Consider the following 16,378-nt stretch of genomic DNA (forward strand, 5'->3'; position numbering starts at 1 on the left):
ATATGAATAATGTATTAATGAATTCTATGAATTTTTGTGTCACACTGCTCTAAATTTTTTTTTTTTTGAACTTATATTTCGTTTTCCTTGTCATTCATGTATCAAACGGATATTGAAGTATGTTGTTTGAGCTACGTTGTATTTTAGGCAGAGACATATCCAGGGGGTGCAACCACATCCCTAGATCCTCCCAAAAAAAATAGTAGCAGGCACTACAAAATTGCAGGGTTTCTGTTACGGCCGAAAGTCGTAGCGAATGAACATATCGTAGCAAATGAACTTTAGCTATGACAAATAGCAATAGTGAGTCGCATTGGCTGTAGCTACAAACTTTTGGTCACGGGGTAGTTTGTAACTGAAAAATAAGCTCTTTGATTATCACTTCAGCCATAGCATAAGGTCGTATATTCATATAATATATGCTGTATCCATTTCATTAAATTTATCAAAATAACTACGTTATATATGCAACTTTGTCGGTTGAAATTGTCTCATCGAAATAATTTTTTCAACTATGAAGTTAGTAAGACGCGCTTAAGAAACAAGATGAGTGATGCAGGGTTGAATAATAGTTTAATAGTCTTTATTGAAAAAAAGTTTTTACTTAAATTGACAAGGAGTCGATTTTGCGAACATCTCAAAACATGAACTCCCATAGTGGTCAATTGCGTTTGTAAATCCTAGATATATTAATATGACTAATGAATATAAGTATTTTGTTAATTTTAGTGTTTAAAAAAAATTATATGGGGATATAATTTCGCACCTCCTTGGTCGAAATTCTGGATCTTTTCTTGATTTTAGGTGTTTGGAGGATCAGAAACTAATTAATAGTCAATATAAGGAGAAATGGGTAAATTAGTATTACCCTCGCCCCCCACTTAACATCCGAACTGTCGCAATCGATTAGAGTCGTGTTTGGACCAACTTTTCAAAGATTTCAAACCCACGTAGAATTGGTGTTGACTCTTTCCCATCTTTTGGTTGACTTCATACTTATGAGGACCAATTAGTGTTTCACTAACTAAAGTATTCATCTTAATCCAGATCTTTCACGTGGTTCTTGTCTTAACCTTTGTCTGCATAAGAGTATACAATTTGGGTGGTCAGTCAGATAGAAAACAAATGTGAAGGAGAAATGAAAACCCTAAATATCTAACAAAATCATATGTTAATTGTTTTGTTTTATTTAGAGACAACAAGTCTGGAATGATTAATCTGTAACTTTGGTACATCGTTTTAAGGATCTGGTTGACTCTAATACTTTCCCAAAGACGCTTGATAGGAAAGTTTTGTTGAGGTTTGGGGTGCCTTATGCTATTATTTGGCAATTATGGGAAGAAAGAAACACGAGGATTTTTAAGGAAAAGTACAAGTCGGTAGAAAATCTTATCATTTCGATCAAATCTCTCATTTTTTACTGGAGCACAAATCAAGAATGGAAGAAATCCACAACCTTTCGGACTTGGTGTTTAGTTGGGATGCGCTAATTAGTATGTAATTTTTATCTTTTTTATTTTTGGTTCTCTTTGTAGTTGCAACCTTAGCAATTAATGAAATCTATTTTACCCTCTTCAAAAAAAAAACATTAATACTCATCAAATTGAAAACTAATTGACAGGAAGTAGAGAAGAATTACATGTCACACTTTTGGTTATTATAATGTTAACGTCACAGTTCTGGTTACTATATTTTTATTCTTCTACGTGAGATTATTCTCACACAGGCCCGTGCGCCCCCCCCTACAACAAGAGGCCAACTTCGTACCTATATCTTGTACAGAGTGAACACTTAAATATTGTTCGGTTCCTTTCTTGACAATAAACAGCAGTGTAGTGGTTAATAGTCTCGGTTACAAATTGTTGGTAATGGGTTCAAGGCCATGTCCAAACACATTTTCTTTTCTTTTCTGAAAGTTTTAGTCTCTCTTTCTCACAAATGTGTCTATGTAGTCTCTCTCGTTGATATATATATCAACCATCAATCTCTTTTAACTTAATAATAGATTATAAAAGTGTTATATTTTTCTAACGAAGATACGCGGTTCGAACCTTACTATTTTCAAAGAAATTATATAGGAAGAGACAAGTCTTTGGACAACATCTAATTAAGAAGATAAAAAATTTATATTCCAAAAACTTACCAATACTAACGTTGGATTTCTCATAAAAATATCTTTCATTGTGCATAAAGTTTCTCTCGGCATATTTCGTACAAAAAGGCCCCGACAAAAGTTCGACACTAGGTCCCTAAATTGTCAGCCACGACCATGTTCTCACACATCTCTCTCACATGTAATGCCTTTCAACGCAAATTTCGTGTGTGTTTTCGGGTGACGTGAAACATTTGTAGACTTAGAGCTGATAACATGTAAAATTTTATAGTCATCTAACTCGAAATCGATTGTCAATTAGTGAAAATGACCTAAACATTAAATTATTGATTACTAGATTATCCTTCTCTATACCATGTGGAACTCGCAAATATTTGGGTCTTGTAGCACTCTCTTGGACATTCGAACTATGCTTTTGGATCCATAAACACGAACGAAAATTTTGTACTGAATCTTATGAAAATTTTTAACAAGTCAAATAATGTTACTAAAAGAGAGCTATAATAACCGTATAAAATGTGAACAATATGTACTTCTAAGTTCTCAGGTAAGAGCAGCTCCAACGTATTGGGGGTTGGGGCTCCCAATTTGAATTTGGGAGCCCCAGCCCCCAGCCCCATCCCTCCAACCCGGGAGCCCCGGGGCTGGGAGCCCCAAGCTCCCGGGCTCCCAAATGGGAGCCCGGGTTGGGGGGCTCCCAGTCCCAAATATGGCCGTTGGGGGTCTCCCAACGGCCATATTTGGGGTGGATCCCCTAAAAAGGGGATCCACCCCACTTATTTAGTTTTTTTTTTAATTTTTTTTAAACTAAATTTTTTTTCAAAAAATATAAATTGTTTTAAATTTGTTTTTCCAATCATTTCTCTAATTTTTTTCTTTTTTTAATTTTTTTTCATCTTTTCAAAATTCCTTCTCTCTCTAACATAATATTAAATTTCAATTTATATTTGAAATTAATAATTTATAGTTGAAAATTAAAACACAACCCTCACACACATACACTACACATGTGCATATTTTAGATTTGGGAGCCCCTCTTGGGAGCCCAACGTTATAGTTGTGAAAAGCCCCGGGGCTCCCAAAATCCAGGGGCTCCTAAAATTGAGAGCCCGAGCCCCACATTGGAGTTGCTCTAAGGGATGTGGGTGATGGCTAAGTGATAACACAAACAATGTACAATACAACAAGCATCGTATACGTACACACGTACCATATGGATACGTTGTTAATTTGTATACCTGACCAAAAGAGACTCATGAGTACTCATAGAATAGCCTCATCCATAGACACCTAGTAAAGGTCAAATCCTTCTTTATAATAATTGAAAGAGGGGAAATAGCAAAGTGATATGATAATAAGCGTCCGATCAAATCAATGCATCAAATAATGGTAGATTTCTTATGTTCATAAAATTTGGTACATTTTTGCTCAGTGAATCATTTCTTTATTTAAAAAGAAGATAGATATTGGTGGGTAAAGAAGATCTGGCATTAAAAAGTTATTTTGAAGTTATTTAGTGTACAACTTCATTAAAATAGGACAGAAATAACTTGTCATATAGCTTTCGTCTCTTGCTTGGATACCTTTTGGAATATGGTTCTTCTCTCTCACTCTCTCTGTTAGTATCTGCTTCTCTCTGTCCTTTTCTATAAATTTCATTAAGAAAGATAATCAGAGGCCGTTACGCGGTAATCAATATTTAACTACCCCATAAGTCAAACTTTACACTGAAATGCCCTATATTAGGTGATATACTACTAAATCCACCGTTTAAGTGAAGGGAGACTTTATCTTTCTTTCTTTCTAAATCCACCGTGTACAGGTTGGTCGAGATTCATCGGTCTAGTAGGAGTTCAGGCACAATAATTTCTAAGAAAATTGTCAAATGGGTTTGGGTTGTGGATGGAGGTTTTAACAACAATTGTGATATAGAGACTCGCTAACAACCCCTTGATTGGAATATTAAGAGGTTTAGTTTGCAACCATATAAGCCAAAGATTCGAGACAAGCTAACAATTCAAAAATAAAATAAAATAGATAGGGAGACCGACATTTTAGAGGTGAATTTGAACTGAATCCAAATCGTTTGATTTGGGTTCACACCAGAGAGAGAAAGTGCCATGAATACAACGGTTGAATTTGCGTACATGCCAAATTCACGATCAAAACGTTTGCCTTCCACCGTGAAGGTTAAAGATTCGAGACACGATTACAATTTAAAAAACAAAATTAAGGAGACCAACATTTTAGACGTGAATTTGTCTTGAATCCAAATGTTGGATTTGGATTCACTCTAAGAGAGAGAAGGTGGCGTGAATCCGACGGTTGAATTTGGTCCCAAATTCACGACCAAAATGTCAGCCCTACATGGACCAGATCGTCCCAAGATAATACATATCATGATATTTTTATTACATTTTAGTGATGTATTTTAATTTTAATTATTGTTGTTATAATTTCTTTTATCATTATCAATTATTGGTACTAATTGTCATTATTTTTGTTGTTTTACCAAATTGTTAATGATCACTCATTTTTTCTGTTGACAAATTTGACCTTTTTAGAGTAGAATCCGCCCAAATGTTTGTGAAAGTTAAAATCCCACAAAGTCAATGAGACAATGACTTTGTGAATGATCAGTGACTTTGCGAATGTTACTCACATTTACAGACTTTGAAACGTCATCGATTGAATACCGTAGACATTCGTGGACTTTGAATATCACCCAAAGTCCAAAGTCCAGATTGACTACCCCCATGCGATGTATGATTTAGAATACATAATTAAGTTTAGAATGTGTAGATTGCGATAAAATTAGTATTATTGGTGTTTTAAACAAGATTATGGGTAAATTTTGGTGGTAGAGTAAGGACTCACGAATTGTTAAGGTCAACTTGCAAATGGAGTTGATATAATGTGATAGCAAAATATTTTGGTAGTTTTTTTTTTTAAAGAAACTATTTTGGTAGTTAGTAATCTAATATAAATTCAATGCAACTTTTTTTTTTTGGAAATTGACTACGATCAACAATAGTTGGGACCTCCAGGACTTTCTGGAGTTTATGTCAACACCTTGAAACCACTTAAGCTACCAACGGTTGACAATTCAATTCAATCAACTTAAAACACCACTTTTATGTTGGTGGTGGTCGGTAGTCCAAATGGTCCCGAGACAAAGTACAAGAGAAGATGATAAATATTCAAATTAAATCTCTTGGTCCTACAATGACTTTTTTTCTTCATATCTAAATCGATCACTTGACTATCAATATGAGTGGTCTTAGAAGAAATTGAGAGTTCAACTCCCAACTCCAAACTAGGTTGGTTTTAATATACCCAAATATATAGATGGTTAAATTCATGGCTAATTGTTAAGATTTGTCGCCTTAAAATGTTAAGTCTCATATGTAAAGCGCACGATAACCGCCCAAGTTAAGTCATTAATGAAAGAGGCGATTACCTTTTTTTTCAACTACTTAAGCAAGCAAGTGTTGACGTTCTATCTATTCTCTTGTGGAACGAAAGGTAGTTCATTTTCTTTCAAATGTTTAAAGTAATGGCAGGAACAAGAAAAGGAGGATTTCCAGATGAAATTTCAAAACATCTTATAATTCTCATTTTCAGGTTGTTTCCCATTACATTTTTATTCTTTTAGTAATAACATCAAAGCAAGACACATCTGTTGAGTGAAATAGCAAACAACATTTTCTTTAGAAATCAACTGCTGAGATTTGTTCCTTTGTGCAATTACCAACGGAGATGAAAAGGTTGTCGTAGATGACGGCAGCGATTCCGCCACCAATAAGTGGGCCGACCCAGTAGACCCATTGATGGGTCCATGTCCAACTCACCACAGCCGGCCCAAATGAAACTGCTGGGTTCATTGATGCACCTTCGAAGGCTCCACCAACTAGGATATTGGCACCCACCATTAGGCCAATCGCTAGAGGTGCGAGTATCCCGAGGTTTCCATTCTTTGGATCAATGGCTGTGGCGTAAACTGTGTAAACCAATCCAAAGGTCATCACCATCTCAAATACCACAGCATTCCATACTGTAACCCCTTCTGACAAGGCAAATGCTGAAGTTTGCTGCAGTTAAATCACGAAATTATACGAAAAAGAATAGGAAAAGATGGTCTACCATATTAACACGGAATAAGCGAAAGTTTATATATTGTAGTTCTTATGTTCACGGAAAGTTAACTATAAGTTTTAAGTTCATATACCATTCCACCAGTGGTGAACTTGAGAAACCCACAAGCAACTATTGATCCGAGCAATTGAGCAATCCAAAACAAAATCATTTTTAACAATGTAACGTGACCGCCAAGGAAAGCACCAAATGTAACTGCAGGATTAAGATGACCACCCGATTTATTTGCTGCGACTGAAACCCCCACGAACAGCGCAAACCCATGAGCTAAAGATGCAGTTATAAGGCCTTCTGCAGGTGACACACCGCCACTACTTGAGAGTTTATCTGCAATTTGAATCTATTTACAATGAATTCTTGCATGTTTTTCGAACTTCATATCTGAAAGGTAAAACACTCAAAAATTTACTCTAAAATGTGACCTAACTAAAAGTATAACGTGTAATAACTCATGCCCAAAAGTAAATTATGAACAAATTTCAAATTCGAGTAGGCACAGAGCGAAAGCAACTAAAAACCAACTTACTAATTGCCATGCCAGATCCTTCGCCAACAAAAACGAAGATTAGAGTCGATATAAACTCAGCAACAGCATGTCGGATGGAACTCGAATGGCAAGTGTCTCTTATATCTCCAATTGAAATTTTATACATGCCCATTTTTAATCTAAAGTTGTCGTTAAGCTTTACTTAACTAACTTCCAGAGGTATTTACCTTTTTCTTTGATATATTTGCTTCCACTAAACTTATCATATATATATATATATATATATAGATAGATAGATATTAGGGTTATATGTACACTAAATGTTTAGTGACGTGGGAGAATTTTTTTTTGGAAGCAAGCATGTTTAAGGCACTAAAGGCTAATGTCATTGATGACCTAATTCTTTTTACATTTGATAATTTGAAAGTTAATATATATATATATGAGGGGCAATTTTCACAATGGATCAATATTCAATTGGTCAATAGGTCATGGAGTATTAATGAACTCTTTTAATACAAGGCTTTCTTGTAATCCTCTTCTAGTCCTATTATCTTGTTCAATTCTGTCGATATTATATTATATTTTGGGAAATTTTAAAAGGCCCCCCCGTTTTTGTTAAAAGGCCTCCCCGCTAAAAGCGCCCCTCATTATAACCCATTTGGTTATAGGGCCCTCTCTACAAAAGAGCACCTCCTTCATCAATATTTGACCTAACGGCAAAGTTAACGCCGTTAGGTCAAACTTAACCCAAGACCGGTCATGTTGACCACGCCACATCATCATCTTCTCCGGCAGGGTCGCCGGCCGGCCAAACTTCCGGCCGGCGACCTTCAAAATTTTTTATTTTTTTTTATTCTCTCTCTCTCTCTCTAAAAACAAATTTTTTTTTTTTTTAACTCTCTCTCTCTCTACAGATCTAGAGAGAGAGAGAGAGCAGATCCATAGGATCTGCGAACAGACCTTCAAAAGGATCCGGAGAAGATGATGATGTGGCGTGGTCAAATGATGTGGGTGAAATACACCTTTAAAGGGGGTTTTTTTCACCCATTCAAAGAGGGGGCCCTTTAACCAAGCTAAGTCAAAGGTTTTTTACTAAGTCAACAAAACTATGGGGAGGCCTTTTAACAAAAACGGGGAGGCCTTTTAAAATCTCCCTTACATTTTTTAAAGACACAATCCGTAATAAAATATTATAAAAATAACGCATTTCTATATCTTCTTCAACTTTATAACAAGAAACCATTTCTAGGGCTAGTTTCCGTTCGGCCTTGGAGATGTGACTAATTCTCCAGGTTGACCTCTTATATTTGACCTGGCCCTTGTTCTAACAAGTGAGTTCAAATCAAAGAGCCTAACGGCTTTCATGAACTTATTACCGCCAAAACTAAGAGTACTTCAAAATTGAAAACCCATAAATCTCATGATCGTCACTTCAAACTAGGAATTCTCAGTTGCTCAATTAGTGTTTGGTGAAATGGCCCACAGAGAGTTGGTTTCAGCTACTAAGTTAATTGGTCAGTTAGCTCGATGTGGTCGTCATAAAGATGCAATTAATCACTTCTCTCGTATGCTTATTTTCAATATTATACCAAATGAGTTCACTTTTGGAACTGTCATTCATTCTTCTACCACTCTACGAGATCTTCGAGTTGGCCAACAATTTCATGCTTTTGCTTATAAGTTAGGACTTCAATCTAATGTATTTGTGGGTAGTTCAATTCTCAATCTTTATGTGAAATTAAGTACCATTGAAGGAGCTAGGAAAGCTTTCATTGATACCGATGAGCCCAATGTAGTTTCTTATACTACTTTGATTTGTGGGTATTTGAAAAATGAGAAATTTGATGATGCTTTGAAAATGTTCGAAGAAATGCCTGAAAAGAATGTTGTTTCTTGGAATGCAATGATAGGTGGGTATAGCCAAATGGGTCAAACAGAAGAAGCTGTAAATCTATTTATTGAGATGCATAGAGAAGGATTATTGCCTGATCAATCAACATTTCCTTGTATTTTTAGTGCAGCTGCTAATATAGCTGCACTTGGAAAAGGTAAGAGCTTTCATGCTTGTTCTATTAAGATTTTGGGTTCTTCTTGTGATGTTTTTGTTGGTAATTCTTTGATTAGCTTTTACGCAAAATGTGGGTCTATGGAAGATAGTTTGTTGATTTTCGATAAGCTTTCCCTGAGAAATATTGTTTCTTGGAATGCTTTGATTTGTGGGTATGCACAGAATGGAAGAGGGAAAGAAGCAATGGAGTTTTTTGAGAAGATGCAAAATTTAGGGTTTAAACCAAACAGTGTGACTCTTCTTTGCTTACTATTGGCTTGTAATCATACTGGACTAGTTGATGAAGCATTTTCATATTTCAATATGGTGAAAACTGAAGACCCAAATATGCTAAAGGCTGAACATTATGCTTGTATGGTGGATTTACTTTCTCGATCTGGGCGTTTCAGAGAGGCGGAGAATTTCATTCAGAAACTACCGTTCAATCCAGGGATTGGATTTTGGAAAGCTTTGCTCGGCGGGTGCCAGATTCATTCGAATAAGGAGTTAGCAGAGTTTGCATCTCGAAAAATTCAAGAAATGGATCCTGAAGATGCTTCATCTTATGTTATGATTTCTAATGCAAATTCTGCAGCTGGCAGATGGAAGAATGTATCAATGATTAGGAAGGAAATGAGAGAGAAAGGAATGACAAGAATTCCTGGTTGTAGTTGGATTGAGGTCACGACTAAAGTTCATGTCTTTGTTACAGGTGATAAAAAACATTCTCATATGGATGAGATTTATACGGTGTTGAGCTATTTCTCTCAACATTCACGGGAGAAACAGAGCTTCTGATTTCTTTTTTGTGGAATTGGGTATGAAAATTTGCATTAACTGAAGCAAAATTTATAACCTTCATACTCAAGAAGACAGGATAATGGAGCTAAAGTGATGATTTTATTAGAAAAAAAAAATAACATCACATTGTTTGTATTGCTTTAGAAAGATCACCAAGAGAAAGGGCTTGCCCCCAATAAGAAAATCTCGTTTTCCAGATCTCGAACCCACTGACATACTCGATTGCAAGTTTTGATCGCCGAAGCCTGAAAAGTCAAAAACAAATGTTAGAAGGGGTCTGATGAAAGGACTCAGAACTCATTTCAGCGTCTGGATTTGATTATTTTTTTGTTTGCAGACCTTGTCTGCTAGTGGATCAAATGCTGCATAGAGTTCAAAATCCTGGGTGATCCAGCATAGTATCACTGTCACATTACAAGATTAGTAGTAAGAATGAGAAAAGTTCTCCGCACCAAAACATAAAGTAAGAACAAATAAATGAATGATACCATAATTCTCATCTCTTCTGAACTGTGTTTTATGTGGGGCAATTACTCCATCATGCATAGAAGCATAAACCCTCTGGTAAGCTCTGTATAATCTGCATTGAAGCATAAACCCTCATTCATGAATAGACAGCCCACCAGAGACCAAACCCAGATAAATTTGCAACAAGATAAAGCAGTTATACCTTTTTTGTTGTCTAGAACTGTTTATTGGAGATGAGAATTCTGAAGAGACATACTGATCCAGGTAAATGCTTCGGTACATGAAATGCCAAAGTCCATCAGGCCCACCAATTCCGTAATCTGCTTCTTTGATTCTCTCGAGAGACAGAGATGTAAGTTTGTCTTGACCCAAATGGGGAGATGAAGATAATGCTCGAAGAGAAGGATCAATTGGCAGATCCTCAACATGAAGACCACCTTCTAGCACAGATCTCTGAATCTCACTGAGAACATTTGACTTCACAAGGACCTCTTCAATACGAATCCTATAAAAGTTAACTATATATCAAACATATACAGTGAAACGACATAGGAGAAACAGGAACCAACACAGTTTTCTCTATTAAGATCAAACTATTCGGTATGCATGGAGATCTCGAAGCTTGCCTTTAAGTTCAAATCAAACACATTAGTTTATCCTGTACTTGACAAAAGGATACTTTATCTTTGTGTTATCTTTATCCCACTTTGACAAACTTTATATTCCAAACGACAAGTTTCTCATACGTTCTCTTCTGCAATTAAGTTCCACAAAATAACAGATGAAAGCCGGACAAGAAAACTTACCTGCAGTCATTAAGATGATAAAAAGCATCTGAACTAGTGGTAAGCAATATTAAGTATGTATCTACCTGCCACAAAAAAAATATAGAATCACGTATGAATCAGTTGCCGAAACTAAATTGAATACACAAAAAAGAGAACACAAAAAAAGATGGAAAAATAAAAGAGCATCACAGATGATAAGTTGTGAGGGTGACAAGTTTTATAAACTATTTCTTTTTTCTGAAACACGATAATTTGATAATTATACTTTGTAACATTTATCTCGAAACTCATAATCTGACTACTTGGCTAGACGACAAATAAATTTTAATCTTGAAACAATTCTAGGAGTTTCAAACTCACTCACATCAAGAAAACGAACATATGCGTATAGAAATGCCATTGGGTTGTATCGCGGCAAGCATATTGGCGAAAACGATTCAGATGTCCTGCATGAGGCAAACAAAAGAACTGGTAAAAAAAATTTGCAAATAAAAGCTTCTTACCAATAACAAAGTCAGTGCGTGTGGGAAGACAAAATGTAGCTGCAGAAACTGGGTGCTTCAAATATTAAATTGACCCGAACTACTATTACCAAAACATATAATGTTGATGTTGCTAAGATTTTATTCTGCCTCTCGTGTGCATCTAATATCATGGAAACACTAAATTGTACTGCTCTGAGACCTCGTCAATCATAAGGGAATATCTATACATAAAGCTAGTTTCACCTGGATCACATATTCTGTTTTCCTGTCTTGGTGACAGATTATTAGGACCGAAATTATATGAATAACTGCTACAGTTTCTACAAAGAAAATGTTTCTAACTCCTTGGGTCAGTTAAAGGATGGTCTAACGTTCTCTCAATGTTTCTATCGTCATCAAACAATAGAACCTGTAACTGAACATTTATATTATATATATATATATATATATGCTAGGACATCACTTAACTTCCCAGATATTACACTCAATGATAATTCACATATGAGAGTGGTTGTCACGTCATTACACTTTGAAATGAATGAAATAAACAGAACACGATGCAGAGCCCAGAGAGACACTTTTCTTTAACTTTATTAAGTTGGAGATGTTCTATCCGGAGATGAAGAACGGTAGATGATTTTGCATGCTTAATGCTTCTCAGTCATGTTACACTTTCACGAGCCTCTATAAGTTAGAATATGTATATGATGAAAAATAAACTGCAGCAATTAAATCTTTTCTTGCCTAAAGGATTCCGAGGACATGATAAAATTGGCGAGTAGCAGCATATCATCAGGGTGAAGAGAAGCCTTTTGTGCACCAACAAGACTAACAACCTGCAATAACAGTTTTTAAGTAACATATTACTGATTTGATAAAGCAACACAATATGTAGGACACGAGAGAACAATGTTATTCTCTATTTCTCTTGCAGTGATGATAAATTAAATCCATCAACTGCATATAAGAGATACAACCTGAAACTAAAATTTTGTTCTCCAGTTTTAATTGGTTTTGAATAACCAATATGATTTTGAGCATGTAGGCAGTAAAAAAAGCAGCTGTTCTTGAATGTTTAGAGAAACTGTATCAGACATTCAGGTGGGGCTTCTTGAGAGAACTAGCAACCTTTCTTTTTCGACAACCTCATATTTTTGTTTTCTTGCGGCCATCTGTTATGGTTGAAAAGCAGAATAGGGTAGCTAGACTAACCAGCCTCTTAAGCATCTCACCTCCAATGATTGATGACTACATTTCAGGCAAGTTTTTTAGGGCTCTTGTTTAATTAGAATAAGATAGCTACCCTCCTAAGTCTCCCCTTTAATGATGGAAGGAACTTTACTATAGATTTCATATGCTTAAGTTCTCTATTTAGCGGCCTGGCCCTTAGGACTTTCGAAATAAAACTGCATTGTTTTTAATAGTATAATAGTCCATGTAGTCTTCACATACCACAGGATCTTGAGCCTAATTTGGAAAACTGAATATAAATAATTTGGAAAACTGAATATATATATATATATATATATAGCTTCCAGGACACTACATATGCAAAACTATGTTCTACTACATTGGGTTGAACAACAAACCTTGTGCTTACACATCAATATTGCAAAAAGGACACCTGATTCAGCAACATCCTGCAATACAGCTCCTGCCGCTTGCCTTGTTGGATAAGCAAGAGGAAGGCAAGTATATGCATGGAGAAATGTAGCAGGGTTCCTGTCAAAAGAAGTACAGATTAGTAAAAGGTCTATCCTACCCACCAACTGAATACTAGGCACTTCCAGCAAAACAGAACAAACATAAACGAGCGAACATTAATACACCAGCTGGTGACTCATGAAGTCCCTGGGGATAAGATACTTATAGTTATAACTTATAAGCAATCTTGTCCGCAGTCATCTTTTCTCCCGTTTCTGATAGGAAGTATAAATTCATTTTGTGCAACCAAAAGAAGGACACACTTGTTGAACAAAGTGAAAATATAAAGGGGGTAGCATAGAAGCATGCAATAATGTCAACTATACATTAAGTTAGAAATACTTCAAATACTTTTGGAGTTTGAATTAGTAATGCAGTAGGCACATGAGAAGAGGAACAAACCAACTGAATGCGTGAATTAATGATGAGAAAACTGAATCAGTTCCTCCTAGCAAAGGTGTCATGTCAAACTTTGGATTCTTCTCGAAGCATCTGTTAACTGATTTAGTTAGGATGAGAAGTAGCTGCATCCACAGTTTTAGAGAAGGGTTTAATGGAAAAAACGAAAAGAAAAATGCAGCTTGCCCTATATCCACACTTACAAATATCAAATGGATATTATATCCAAGTCCAATAAAATATATATACATATATATGACGAACTATTACATGGAAATTACCTGACCATATATAAGCTCCAGTTGAGCCTTCAATGCCTCTTGAGGCTCTTCAGTACAGCTAATGCATACCAAATATATCGGCCCTTTCACCAGAAAAACTACCTAGACATGCAAAGGGTTAAGTAAGAGCTCTTTTAAATTACCTCATGAGTCATAATATAATCTAGGTCATTTTTTTATAAATTGAGTGACCAACACGAATACTGTTTATAGAAAATGCAAGCCAACCTGGTGCTGACCAGCCCGTACGAATTTGACATTGTCTCCCCTAATAAGACATCAATGAAGAAATCAAAGAATTTTTCAGCATATTGACTTGAGATGGATCACACACTACGAATAAAAAAGGACAGGTTTTACAGTTTTACCCGTTCTCCACAAATGAAATGATGGCTTGCAATGTAGCTGAAAATCCCGCCAGTTTGTGTTCATCTCCATACCTTGAAGTAAATAAAGTAGGAGACAAACCAAACTTACAACAACGAAGTACCCTATATTAAAATTCATTTTCATGTATAATAGATTTCGTTTCTTTCTAATTTCTTAATTTCCTTTTTCCAGCAACTGAGACTAACCTGGAATATATTGGCTTCCCAGAATGACTCAAAACAAAAAAGTGTTTCTTCCTTTTTCTCCAAGAAACTGAAGCATCATCCTGCACAAATCAAAAGGTTGAGGAGGTTACTCCAATCATTGAACAGAGATACGCACGTTGAGTCGAGAAATCAAACGCACAGTACACCACATTTTTTCCGATGCTCGTCTCATTAATGAGATAAGGGATTCGAAATATTTACGAGTTTCTACCCTCTTACTGAAAATTGATAATTGAAAACTAGTAATTGCAGAATTTCTGTCCCCATAAATGGAAGAAGAGTAAATAGAGTAATAGACAATCTTACCATCGGGACTAAAATCAATGAAACGAGATAGTTAATTTCCAAATGGGTAATGAATGAGTGTAAATTAGGTTTCGAGACTTTCTTTTCATAGAAGAAACTTAACTATCTAAAAGCTACAATTAAAGTCCAAATTCTAGTTGCAGAGTTAACTCCCACATTTTATTATCAATATCAAGAGATACCCAACTAGCATCATTCATAGAGACAATATCAATAGAAAGAATCAGCTCTATCTAAGTCGTAAACTTGTAATTAAACCTGACATCAATCACTAAATCACAAAATTTAAGCTTTTAATAAAGTGCTTAACAAAATGTTGTTTAAAAATCATTTTCTCCTACACAAATTTGGATGGATTTAGGGGATCTTGAATTTCCTGAAACTATTCTATTCAAATTTGATAAATGCCACCACCAACCTCATCGAGATGCCGTTTTCCCGGAACCCATGAAGCTGAAGCTGAAACTGCATGAATTGAATCATCCTGACTAACCACACCATCACCAACATTTCCATCATCTTCAACCTCTTCAATACCAGAAAAACTCGTTCCACTGCTAGTGCCCATTCCTCCAGCATATCCACTACTGCTAGGGCTCAATACGCCCCCAATTTCATTCTCATGCTCTGGATTTTCTACCCAATTTTCAATACCACCGGAAGAAGATATTTCTTCAACATTTTCAACCTCTTTAACAACTTCAGGAACCGAACCGCTTTGAACCTCTTCATCGACTTTGATATCATCATTTTGATCTTCATTAACATCAAAGAACACTTCTGAGACGTTAATGGAATCTTCACGATCATTAGCAGTTAGCTCGTTCGTTTCGACATTTTGGGGTTCGTCTAATGCGAGAGCTGTGAAATGTTCTGTGATTTCGGTTGGTTTAGGGTTTATATCAGTAGAATTAGTGATGGGTGGTGATGAACTGGAATCGGAATCCATGGAATTAGGGACTAAAATCGTGAGTTTTGTGCGAATTCGGATCAGAGGATTTGGGCGAATGGGGTAAAATTAGGGTTACGTTATGGTGGAGAAAGAAAGAGGGTAAGAAGTAAAAAAAGAGGGTATGATTTTGGTCGGTGTCTCCTACCAGTCGTGGTTGCTACTCAGCTGCCGGAGATGGTTTGACCAGAAGATAGGTTGTTGGCCGGGTGGAGGAAAACTGTAGCAAAGGTAATGTTTGTTTCCCTCATTATCAGTATTTAGTATATCTGAATGGTCTGACTCAAACAGACAGCAAAATAAGTTTAGATAATAAGATATTAATCCCACCAAAATAAATGTTGTGACATTTTACTCGACTCAACTCAGATCTCAAATTAAATTTCAATTACGATAAAATTGACACTGTCTTATGCTAAAGTAGAGATGGGAGCATTCTGTTTATTAGCTCCGGAGTCTCCCGATGTGATAGTAATAACTTTAGAGGTCGAAAGCACAGCTTCATTATTTGCAGCAAAAAGGAAACTACAACTCTGTTAATGACATTCACAAATCTCCTTAAATCAAATGTTAGCGCTACAAGTACATAGAAGTTTTACTTGATCTTTGACATTTTAATCCACTTTCACGAAGATAATTTTAAATTTGATTATGATCTGAACCGTTCTTTTAGCCGAATGAGTCAGCATGTCAAAAATCAAGTAAACCAAACTTAAAAACCAATCACAAGAAACCAAATGTTAAAATTTAAAATGGGCGATGTGTTTTGCTGTTTTGCTACAATTTGGGTTGGAAC

The 16,378-nt window shown here is 35.8% G+C and overlaps 3 protein-coding genes across 3 annotated transcripts; 1 reads left to right on the plus strand and 2 right to left on the minus strand.

Moving 5' to 3' along the window:
- Window positions 1-5,624: 5,624 nt before the first annotated feature.
- Window positions 5,625-7,016, minus strand: LOC147550257 (aquaporin TIP1-2-like). Its single transcript, XM_086666398.1, has 3 exons — window positions 6,795-7,016; window positions 6,342-6,595; window positions 5,625-6,204 (listed from the first exon to the last, which is right to left on the minus strand). The coding sequence occupies exons 1-3, from the start codon at window positions 6,925-6,927 to the stop codon at window positions 5,824-5,826; spliced, it is 768 nt and encodes a 255-aa protein (XP_086522524.1). The 5' UTR covers window positions 6,928-7,016; the 3' UTR covers window positions 5,625-5,823.
- A 1,216-nt stretch (window positions 7,017-8,232) lies between these two features.
- Window positions 8,233-10,817, plus strand: LOC147550258 (Pentatricopeptide repeat (PPR) superfamily protein). The gene has a single exon (XM_086666400.1). The coding sequence runs from the start codon at window positions 8,233-8,235 to the stop codon at window positions 9,601-9,603; it is 1,371 nt and encodes a 456-aa protein (XP_086522526.1). The 3' UTR covers window positions 9,604-10,817.
- Window positions 9,687-16,170, minus strand: LOC147550259 (vacuolar fusion protein MON1 homolog). The gene is made up of 14 exons (XM_086666399.1): window positions 15,052-16,170; window positions 14,307-14,386; window positions 14,100-14,171; window positions 13,960-13,999; window positions 13,732-13,833; window positions 13,454-13,575; window positions 12,937-13,069; window positions 12,092-12,183; window positions 11,227-11,308; window positions 10,881-10,945; window positions 10,277-10,579; window positions 10,095-10,186; window positions 9,946-10,010; window positions 9,687-9,851 (listed from the first exon to the last, which is right to left on the minus strand). Exons 1-14 carry the CDS (start codon window positions 15,580-15,582, stop codon window positions 9,756-9,758), a joined length of 1,875 nt encoding a protein of 624 aa, XP_086522525.1. The 5' UTR covers window positions 15,583-16,170; the 3' UTR covers window positions 9,687-9,755.
- Window positions 16,171-16,378: the final 208 nt, after the last annotated feature.

The sequence above is a fragment of the Eschscholzia californica genome, unplaced genomic scaffold (genome assembly GCF_041429995.1).
Source record: "Eschscholzia californica isolate CP2 unplaced genomic scaffold, dmEscCali1.0.p SCAF_3, whole genome shotgun sequence".
Classification (NCBI taxonomy): Eukaryota; Viridiplantae; Streptophyta; class Magnoliopsida; order Ranunculales; family Papaveraceae; genus Eschscholzia; species Eschscholzia californica.

Bases quoted from the DNA above. Each gene is read 5' to 3' on its own strand.
- LOC147550257 (XM_086666398.1), bottom strand. From the start codon at position 6,927: ATGGGCATGTATAAAATTTCAATTGGAGATATAAGAGACACTTGCCAT. The intron at 6,596-6,794 runs GTAAGTTGGTTT...TTCAAATTGCAG, and splicing joins AGGATCTGGCATGGCAATTA to ATAAACTCTCAAGTAGTGGC. The intron at 6,205-6,341 runs GTATATGAACTT...ATTTAACTGCAG, and splicing joins AGTTCACCACTGGTGGAATG to CAAACTTCAGCATTTGCCTT.
- LOC147550258 (XM_086666400.1), top strand. From the start codon at position 8,233: ATGGCCCACAGAGAGTTGGTTTCAGCTACTAAGTTAATTGGTCAGTTA.
- LOC147550259 (XM_086666399.1), bottom strand. From the start codon at position 15,582: ATGGATTCCGATTCCAGTTCATCACCACCCATCACTAATTCTACTGAT. The intron at 12,184-12,936 runs GTTTGTTGTTCA...CTGTTATTGCAG, and splicing joins TATTGATGTGTAAGCACAAG to GTTGTTAGTCTTGTTGGTGC. The intron at 9,852-9,945 runs GTCTGCAAACAA...TTGACTTTTCAG, and splicing joins TTGATCCACTAGCAGACAAG to GCTTCGGCGATCAAAACTTG.